Source organism: Centruroides sculpturatus, unplaced genomic scaffold, assembly GCF_000671375.1.
Source record: "Centruroides sculpturatus isolate CEXI.00-Female unplaced genomic scaffold, Cexi_2.0 scaffold31, whole genome shotgun sequence".
Classification (NCBI taxonomy): Eukaryota; Metazoa; Arthropoda; class Arachnida; order Scorpiones; family Buthidae; genus Centruroides; species Centruroides sculpturatus.
The window spans coordinates 1,338,314-1,349,773 of NW_019384496.1; the positions used below are offsets into that span (position 1 = coordinate 1,338,314).

At 29.9% G+C, this 11,460-nt stretch overlaps 1 protein-coding gene across 1 annotated transcript in view; it reads left to right on the forward strand.

The window, feature by feature from the left end:
• LOC111621925 (serine/threonine-protein kinase VRK1-like) overlaps positions 1–11,460 on the forward strand; it is a 104,095-nt gene that overhangs the window by 76,887 nt on the left and 15,748 nt on the right. The window contains exons 9-12 of the mRNA XM_023364176.1: positions 1,860–1,980; positions 3,910–3,968; positions 8,034–8,203; positions 10,981–11,314. Coding sequence (XP_023219944.1) covers positions 1,860–1,980; positions 3,910–3,968; positions 8,034–8,203; positions 10,981–11,314 — 684 coding nt within the window. The remainder of the gene's footprint in view (positions 1–1,859; positions 1,981–3,909; positions 3,969–8,033; positions 8,204–10,980; positions 11,315–11,460) is intronic.

The following is an 11,460-nucleotide window of genomic DNA, read 5'->3' on the forward strand; positions in this document are numbered from 1 at the left end:
CCTTGTGTACATCACTACTAATACTGTATTTGGCAACACTAGGATGATGCGAATCAGTTATCTATCATCGTGAGTCTGGCAAATTTATAGTACAAATATTTTCTGTATTTTGGTTTAATAAAGCATTAAAATAGGTACCTAATTATTATTTTTACCTACTTATTTATTTACCTATGTATTACATATTTTTATTTTAGAATTTATTATTAGTTCGGAGAGTTATTATTATTATTATTATTATTATTATTATTATTATTATTATTGCTTCAGTATTATGTTGTTTCACAAGAAAAAAATCTATGTTCTATCTTTCCATTAGTATTTGTTTTATTAAATCTATTCTGTGATAAAAAGACTTTTGTGCATTTAAGAATGATTCATGTAGAAGATTACATTCTTACATTTTCCTTAATAATAATTGAAAATGAGAAATTTGTGTATAGTATTATTTTAACTTAATGTATGATGATGATTTTATTTTATGTGTGTTTGTATTGCATTACCTTGTGTAATGTGAGGAATGGTGATTAGTTTTTGAAGTTCATAGTATTGCTAATAAATAAGATTGATAGACTTATGAAATATTTTTCAATACAAATTTTTTGTCAATTTCACTTTTAAATTTAAATGTGATGTAACTTTGGTCATATTGTTTTCTCTATTTATGGCTGGTCTACAATGGGGCAGCCAGATGATGAGAGGGAGGAACCCAACATATCTGGACCATCACTGTCGCTCAAAAAATTCCTGGGTTTTTGACCTGTCCAGAATCAATCCTGGGTCCATCTAGCATTTGGAGTTGCCGGCTTTTATGCTTATTCAGTATCAAGATATTTGATAAAGATTGCTCATGACTGTTTTAGTGATAGCATTAACAAATTCTGTATCTGTATCTTTTCAACTGGAGAAATGATAAGTGTGATTTGACTTTGCCTTACATGTTTCTTAATAAAAAGATATTTGGTATTAACAACAATATTTTCAAACTTTTTCATAACTTACATATGATGCTAAAATGATTTTGAGATGATTCAAAATTAGCTAAGTGAAAAATGAAATTGTTTAACAGACCAGTTCACTCATTAAGGCTGTGTACACACTAGGCGTTTTTCAATGTGCGTTTTAAAGAACCAAGAGTTCTATGTAGGTGTACACACTCAAACGCCAAGCACGCGTTAAACGTGCGTTTATAGATTTTTGTTAAAACGCGCGTTTTGCGAGCGCTTTGAGATATATGTGCTGCCATGTTACCGTACATGCGATTGCACGTTTTGCGGGCGTCAGCCGAGCGCTTTGAGATATATGTGCTGATCATTTCGATACTGATCTATTTATTGATGAAATCTAAAAGAGACCAACCATCGTCAAAGGATTTTATAGATATTTTAAAAGAATTAAAAAACTTGAATTTATTTTGTATTAGTTTTGGATACAAAGTCGCAAACATTTCATGCGTCAGTCTATCTCGTAATATTGGGTGCACCCAAAATTCTCTTTGCCTCTGCCGTCGTCTTTTATAGCGACGATAGAGGAGCCACACACAAGCAATCACTTCCACATCCATTTCCAAACCGAGCCAGTGCGCAAGCTCCGCTAAACGCTTGTCGAACGCCGAGCTAACGCGAGTTAAAAAACGCCTAGTGTGTACAGGCTCTAATGATCAAAAGGATAAGTTGTTTAATCAATGGTGGTGATCAAGATTTGCAAAGATTTAATCACTTTGTCATAACTTGAATTTTTGCTAATCATGAATAGTATGAAATTTGATTTTAAAAGAAATAAAAATTTTATTAAAAAAGTTTAAAATTTTTAAGATTTATAGTTTTCAATTTTTAAAGGAAGCTATTTATGAATTATAGCTCATTCAAGAAGAGGTGATCTTGAAATCTTGGGCTACAATATGTTGCAATGGTTGTGTGGCAGTCTTCCATGGGAGGATAATCTTAAAAATTTAGAATACGTCAGTCAAAGCAAGCAAAAGTAAGTGAAAATTTTTGATGGTCACTATCTCTAAATTTTTTAAAGAATTTTAATTCTGCAGGAAACTATTGTGTAGGAAATTGTTCATAAAAGATATTATGAAGAATTATTTTAATAATGATGAAAACTGTAATTAGAATTGTTATTTTGTATATTTATTGAGTATTTCTAAGATATTTCTTTAAGTTAATGATTCATTAAGCTACATTTTTGTTAATTACTACTTGGTATATTATTAACCAGGTGCTCATGTATTCATGCCCACTTAACATTATCTGGTATATTCTCGTGATTCTGATATGCATTTTTATCTATTTTTACTTGTTTGAAGTAGAAGTGCATCTTAGAATCAATGACATTATTTTGCAGCATTAAAATGAATAGTTATTGTATATAGAGAAGAGCAAGAAATAGAGCTATCAAACATATCCAGTTTTGTGGCACTTGTATTATTTTTATAACTAATTGTTACTTGACAAAATTTGAATAAAATTTTTTATTTTAAAATATTACTTCCCTAAAATAATCTTAATGAGTTTCAATTGTNCGAACAGTTGGAGTAGAGAATATTGTAAGTTACTGCTAGCAAAACAATGCGAAATATGTAATTATTTTCGGTAATCCGGACACTTTTGGTAATCTGACACACCTTTGGTCCCATACCTGTCGGATTATCAAGGGACAACTGTAGTACTAAATAAAACACAATAATAATCATCTTTAAACATATGTAAATCTGAAATGAGTAAAATTTAACAAATTAATTAAACAGCACAGTACAGGATAACATATATATATATATATCATACATACATATATATATATATCATACAGAAATGTGTGTGTGTACACACACACATTTCTGTATGATATATATATATATATATATATATATATATCATACATACATATATATATATATCATACAGAAAGGCAGAAACAATTTGTCAATTAATCACATTAACATATTTGTGAACTGCCTTTCTAAAGCACTCCGTCATTAGCTCCTTCCAAGAAAACCTATAAACTTAAATTACTCTGTAGGGAAATGGGAATATCTCTACTGAGCATCTGAATGACCTTGTTGTTAAAGTATGACATATTGTTGTATCAAATCTGTGTAAGCAGTTTGAGGTTGACCATGCACCTTATTGACATCAAGCAAAGAATAAAACATTAATGTCTAAAAAAATGTTTACAAGCATATAACATTTAATTTTCTTCACTACTTGCTATTTTATAGAAGTTATTTCAAAATATATCTCTTTGCAAGGATTAAATTTTAAGTATGTTTCACTTAAATACAGTAGAGCATCGATTTTCCGAAAGTCAATCATCCGAAAGAATTCCAGTTGGCAAATTTAAATTTTCGCCAGTGCTGTGGCGCTTCAATCTTTGGCTATGTCTTGGGCTACTCAAATATTTTACGTTTTTGATACTAAATTAACATCTGAAGTATAATTTTTTATTATTTTTATATTTTTCAATATATTTATTTTGTTTGTACAAAATAAAAAAATAATTTTTAACGATACAATAGTCTTTGTTAGGCTTAACATCGACGAAAATTCAACGCGAAGCGACACGCAACGGAGAAAAATTTCAACATCGGATACGTTAAACTATTTTTTCGTACATAAATCAGTTATCCGAAATATCAGTTATACGAACAACCTTAGTCCCCAATTGATTCGGAAAATCGACGCTCTACTGTACTTGAATTTATTTCTTAGTCATGCTTTCCAGAATATACCTGGTATATTGAAAATGTTAATGGTATGGTATAAAATATACAATTATATTTTTAAATTTTCAGAAATTTCTAAAAACTCTTCTTAAATTATTTACAAATCTTATGCTTATAAAAATAGAATAGTCAGTCTTGTAAAAAATAAATTCAGAATGTTTCATCTGTCATTTTTATTACAGTTTTATTGCACACATTCCAAACTCTGTGAAAAGATGCTTTTCACCAAATTCTACTCCAGGTAATTTAACATTTTATATTTTTATTGCTTTGACCAAGTGTTTGTTCTTATTTTGTCCAGAGTGAATGGGTGAGAAATTCTTAACACACGCCTATCATTATGCCATAAATAGAATGGTCTTTATTTATTAATGTCTACTGTGTTATAAAATATTTCATCTGCTGATAGTTAAATTTCTATTTTTAAATTTTTTATTCTGTACAACATTAACTGAGTCTTACAATAAAAAGGAAAAGTACTCTCAGAAAGGCAATTTTCTTACTTTTAATTTAAAAAGTTGTCAAGTGTTTTTGTGTTTGCTTGTTTACTTTTCATCAGAATAGCATAGGAAAAGCATTTTATACTATTTGTCAAATGTTTTTAAGAATATCATTTATATCCAAATATAATGATTAATGGCACTTTCAAAAGCTGGACACTTTAATTTACTCACAAAAAAACCTTTTATTTCAACCAGCAGGAGTTTCATGTAAATTTGGACAAACATTTTTGACCTAATTATAAGTCTGCTTCAGGTCTTCAATTTTTTATTCTATTTTGGAATTTGCTGTAGAATGCTATAAATTTTAAATCTTGGAATGCAGTTCAAAAATCATATATGATGTTTTCAACATAAATGTGTAAATATTCTGCATCGATTTATATATATTTGCAAAATTAAATATATGTTTTATAAATCAACGCACATTATACATGTCCCATCACATTCAATGAGATCCACCATGTTTGTTTTTGTTTGGATCATTGTAAAATGTTTGCCAAGCACTTGAAATTTTTGCTTTTTCCTTAAAATTAATTTCAATTCAATTCTTTATTGTATGAACTTTAGTTTATTACAAGGGAGTTAAAGTACAGTATTACAAAAAACTAAAGTTAGTACAATTTAACAAATTAATATAATAGTTTAGTATAGTTGTCCCTCTGTAGTCCGACGTTTTTTAATCCGACATGCTCAGTAGTCCGACGCACCTCCTGTCAAGGTACCCGTCCCCGTTACGTGTCTGTTTGCACAGAAGCATGTCGCAACGTGAATCTCCCCATCCAATTTTTACACGATGACACACATTTCGTGTGTTTTATGTGAGCAGTTCTGTTTGAACAGTTGGAGTAGAGAATATTGTAAGTTACTGCTAGCAAAACAATGCGAAATATGTAATTATTTTCGGTAATCCGGAAACTTTTGTGTGTTTTATGTGAGCAGTTCTGTTCGAACAGTTGGAGTAGAGAATATTGTAAGTTACTGCTAGCAAAACAATGCGAAATATGTAATTATTTTCGGTAATCCGGACACTTTTGGTAATCTGACACACCTTTGGTCCCATACCTGTCGGATTATCAAGGGACAACTGTAGTACTAAATAAAACACAATAATAATCATCTTTAAACATATGTAAATCTGAAATGAGTAAAATTTAACAAATTAATTAAACAGCACAGTACAGGATAACACAAAATAAATACATGCAATCGGTTTTGAGAAAATAATAAATTATTTACATCTTTCCAGGATTTAAATCTTGTTAAATACTTTTCTATTTGTTTCAAATTTGATGTAGTGAAAAAATACATATTCCCAAGTTTCATAGATTTGCAAACTACAATTACTTCAAATTCTCTCAGGGTTTTTTATTAGTATACTGTTATATATTAAAATATATTTTTGACACATCTCAGCTGTAGAATTCATTGTTTTACATGATAATTTATGTCCATAGACAAATAATCCTCATACAAATAAGTTGTTTAAAAAATATGATACAGTAGAACCTCGAAAACTCGGCCACACCCTGGCAAGGCAAAAAAATCCTTAGTTAATTAATTTTCATTATAGACAGCTTTATAAAAGTATAAGAGCTCTCATAAAGTATTTTTCTGAGGTCTGTCTTATCAGGTAAATTACTGTACACTGTGTATTCATTAATTTTCATTTTCATTAGTAAAGGCTCTATGCGTTCATAAAGGACGTACTTTTCCTTTGTTTAAGGATATTTGGGCAGTTTATTCTCTGTTGTATTCTCAAGCAAACAATACATACAAGTACAGTACAATATTTTCTGAGGAAACACGCATACTTATCCTTTTTTAACCACATTCCCGATAACCCGACATTTTCACAAACTCGGCCACCCTTCGGTCCACATTAGGCCGAGTTTTCGAGGTTCTACTGTATAATTGAAAATGCTTCTTCTGTTCTAACAAAGACCAATCTTCTTGTATGCTTTATTTGCAGCACACTTTTATAATTAATGTTTGATAACTTTCAATCAAATGAGGAACTTGAGACAACCATAGAAATGAGAAACTGTGTCAAACAGATTTTTCAACCTTAAAATTAATACATTCTTATGTGATTGGGGTTGTTAAGATGCCGCTCAACTATGTAGGATGGCTTTGAATTTCAAAGAATCAGGTAGATCCCGAAGATTTTCCTATTTGTCTAGGATTCCTGACACCAGATAGGGTAAATTTCAGTTCATGCTCTAACTTGCAATTCTACCTATTGGCGGTTTAACATCCAAGTGGCGGTGTCTAAATTCTCATTGGAGGGATAAATCGAGTGGCGGAAGGGTCATGTATGATTTGGGATAGGGAGGCTCTGACAAATCCCTTTTATAACTAAACTATTCTATCTATTGGGATATACAGGGTGCATAGGAACCTTTAACCAAAAATTCTTGTGAATGGAGAGAGCTACAGCTATGCAAGTGAGGTAATGGTATAGTAAAGAGACTATGCTCGACCTAATGCAAATGACAGCAGAGCCCCTAGTGGCGAAATTTGGAAGATAGGCAATGCAAATCGAAAATGAAAACAGATAGAGCAAACTTCCCAATTAGAAAGTTTTAGAGCATCGATTAATTAGTACGAAATGACGTGGTTCACACAGATAAGATAAATTGTCGCCTGTATACCCAAAAATGTCCAAAAGCAATACATGCCATTTTGTGTAAACGTTTGAAAGGAATAGCCATAGGTATGAAGAAATACGCCCAATTTATTGCATAAAATACGTACTTACGTCAATACAGTGTGATAACATCACATAAAAAACAACAGAAAGGCAAACTGTCACACAGTGATAACAAGTTAATGTCGAGTATGTTTGAAAAGTTTGCCATTTGTTCACGATACATGCCATTATTATCAAACTGTAACAACATATATGTACTATAACAAAAGTATATAGTGGCTAATGCCTGGGTTTTGGTGAGAGAGCTTACAAAAGTTCGTACTACCTAAGGCTTGGTGAGACCCCATCTTTTCTTGTAATGTAGACCTTTTGTCTTAGTCTGAGTTAATCATCAGACGGAGATTATGACATGGCTTGACTCTGACTATGGGATGACCAAAAGCAGCCCTGAAGGAAGGTACTGTCCCCTTTTATAGAGAATTTGACGGTCAATTGGGTTTGTTCCCAATGTGGTCATGTTTTCAGTAAATTTCCATCCAACAGGAACTAAGCATCGGCTGAATCAGAGGAAGTAAGGCAAGATGCATAAATTGATAAATTTTTATTTTTCTTCCTGTTTTACCAGATGTTTCAAAATATTAACTAAAATATTACTTTAATTTAATGTTAAAATATTCATTTTTTTTAAAATTTAGAATGTTCTCTAAACTCCAAGTTCTCACATCCTCCTCTCCATCTTGCTTTGTAAATTTATAGAGTTTCTGTGTTTTAGTCTGTTCAGTTTGGATAGTATGCCTAACTGGGCTAGTTTGTTCAAATTCAGGTTTCACTCCTAGGCATATATGGAAGCAAACTTACAATTAGGTCAAAAACATTTGTCCAAATTTACATGAAACTACTGCTGGTTGAAATAAAAGGTTTTTTGGTGAGTAGATTAATGGCACTTATAAATCAAAATGAAAAAGATTTATTTTAAAGATCAGAATTAATGAATAGGTTAGAAAATTTAATCTTAATTTTAATTAAACTTATTCAAAATTTATAATTTAAATCTATTTTGAAGATTGTGAATAAATACAAGAATTGTTTAGTAAGCGGAATTGGTTATATATATATATATTTACATAAAGAGATTTCTAAATATTATTTTCAGCTGGAATTGAAGAATACTTTCAATATGTAGCTGGTCTTAAATTTGATGAAGAACCAAACTATAAATATCTTCAAGATGTATTGAAAGATGGTATTAGAAAAGCTGGTTCTAGGCATGATGGTAAATTAGTATTTAAATCTTCACCCCAACAAAGAAGTAAATCTCCAAAGGTAAATTATTAAATAAATATAAAACTTGTTTATTTTTATTGATATGAAATAGTTGTGCAGTTGATTGTTGAATAAATTTATTCAGTAGTTTACTTAATCTGTCCCATGTTATTCCTGATATATCTTGGGTTGCAACCTGCTGACCTTGACCAATGGACCCAAGATATCTTGTTTCAGCATCAGTATGTTTTTCAAACTAGATGTCACTAGTCATTATAGTTTTTATATTAAAACTAACTTCTGAAATACAATTTTTTTTCTTTTTACATTTATTAATATATCTATTTTGTTTGTGCAAAATAAAAAAAAATTTCAGATGATACAGTAGTCACAATTATTTTTTCAAAAATGTATAATTTTCATTAGGCTTAACATCAACAAAAATTCAACATGGCGCGACACGCAATGGAGAAAAATTTCAACATGGGATAGATTAATGAATATGTCCTTTCAAATTTTTATCATAATTATGATTCAAACATGTTAAGAATTATGACTACAGAATTTAAAAGAATTTTTTATTTATTTATATATTTAATTACTTATTAATTAGTTTTAATTTTTGTTTAAATTTTGGCTCACCTATTGTAATAAATTATTGTTTTACAATATAAAATGAAATTTTAATGAATTTTTTGGTGTCTAATTTAAATTAGTGTACTGGTTTAAATAGTGAAAAAGTATAATTTAAATTTTGAACATTTTTACAATTGCATGCATGCATACATTACAAATATAGGTTAAACCTCACTAATCTGACAAGTTTGGTACCAAATAGGTCCCAGAGTAACAGATTTTCTAAATTAGTGAATCTTAGGGTTAATTTAAAATGGCAATATAGGAATACAGTCGATTCCATTTAATTGGGCCACTGGTTAATCGGAGCAACCGCTTTATTGGGCCAAATCCCAAAAGAATGGAAACTAAACTAATAAATTAATACATGATTTAATCACTTAATTGGGATAGTAGCAGAAAAGAAATTTAGCAAGTTTTGATATATTTTAGGAATCTTCCAAAAATATGTAGACACTATGTACACTAATGTTGTGTAGGCCTAACAATTGCCAGAAATAAAATAATTTTGTCTTTCGCTTGGGCAGTTCTGGAGGGAGTCACCATAGCAGGACGTATCGGACTTGTGTGAGATGGACCTGAATGTGAGCTACTGACTGCTCTGGATTGGACTGGATGATCCCTTTAAAAGCAAAGGGACAAAGCTCACTGGACAATTTTTCAAGGTCTCTCAACTGAGTTGGAAGACAGCTAGAGTTTCCTTGGAAGGTAGTGTGTGCATAATTACATCTAGATTTGAATAACAGTCATTCAATTGTTGAGACCAGCATCCAAAGCTGGTGGATTCTATGGATGCTCATGCCAAAGTGGCCCATCTCCAAGTAAAGGAAACTGTGCTCAAAGAAAGACCATAAGGTGACTTTCGGACGAACCCTTTCCTTTCTTACTTTTTAGTTAGAACATGTTCTAACTAAAAAGGGAGAAAGGAAAAATCACTCAATCAGGAATGAATTGAATGGTCAACCCTTGTATACATCACTACTAATACTGTATTTGGCTACACTAGCATGATGTGAATCAGTTATCTATCATTGAGTCTGGCAAATTTATAGTACAAATATTTTCTGTATTTTGGTTTAATAAAGCATTAAAATAGGTACCTAATTATTATTTTTACCTACTTATTTATTTACCTATGTATTACATATTTTTATTTTAGAATTTATTATTAGTTCATTTACTTGGAACAGCTGCTTAATTGGGCCAAAATGGATTAGTCCCAATGTGTCCCAATTAATTAAGCAGAATCGACTGTGTCTGTATTTGGATAACAGCATAAACCATCATAAGTGTGGTGGTTGTAATTAATATAGGGTGTAGGTGATGCCATAGCTGCAGTGTTGTTAATTTGTTCATGATTACATAATTTACAGATAATTTGAGGTGGCATTGGATATTTTTAGAAAGCCTAACTTGTACCAGTGTAATTATTTAAAAATCACAAAACAAAATCACAAATTGGCTACTTTATAATGGTAAAAAGAAAAGTAACTACTAAAAATACTTTAAATAGTAAAAAAAAAAATACTTAAAGGACTGACCTATGATTATAATATAGAACTTAGTGGTTTTTTTAGGTCAGCATTTAGTTTATTTAGCCCTTACATGGATAATGTTAAATATTTTAATGTTCGGAACCAGATAATTTTAGTTTCTTGCATTGGCAACACTACACAGTTAACCAGGCTGCAATCAAGCAAACTAACGAACTACCAGATTCAATCTGTATTTTCTAAGCATGTTAAGAAATATGAATGAATTAGATTGTGCCAGAAAATCAAGATTTCATTATAAAGCATTTTCCTTTTTCTCATGCTTGATGAAGCATAAGGCTTTTAATAGTAATTTTAATTTATATAAATAAATTTATTGCTGATAGAAATGAATTTGGATCTTTAGACAGACATAATATTGAAATTGCCAATAGCTTATAATAATAATTCATCATACATATTTTTATAAGTTTATATGCCTCAACATAATGAGTGAGATTAATAAAATTATTCTGATTATGTAAGAATTACAAATTGAAAATTTAAATCCTGCATTGAATCACTCCTCATAAAAGTTAATAGCTTACTTTTTATTTTTTGAATAGTTGATAGAAAAAAATTATAATTATTTCTGATATATTAATATTTATTAATTAATAAATTTATTGAAGTAAAATAATTTTATACATGATGTTATTTTTTGTTTAGAAATTATCAAATTCAAAACAAGTTTTGAAGCCTACTAGGAAACAAATAGATCAGAAAACATCACCAACAGACCAAACAGAACTTAAAGGCACTAAGTCTAAACATCAAAACTGTTCATCAATAATTCAGTCTTACAAAAATAGTTGTAATGAACTTATGCAAGATAATTCTTTAGAAAATCCTACACCTGCAATGTTAATGGTTATGCAAAAGAAATTACAGCAGCAGAACACACCAGAAAGATCATCATCAAGCTTTAACAATAAGGGCAGAAAGAGACCATCACCAGATTATAATCAATTAAATGAAACAGAGCAGATATTAAAAGATAAAGGTAAATATTTATTATTTGAATTTTAAATTATAAAAAATTAGAATAGAACTACTTTCTTTAAAAGGAAATTAGTCCTTAATATTTTAAAAAATATTTTTATTTAATAATTTATTTTTAAAACTTACTTTTATAATTTTCTTTATAAA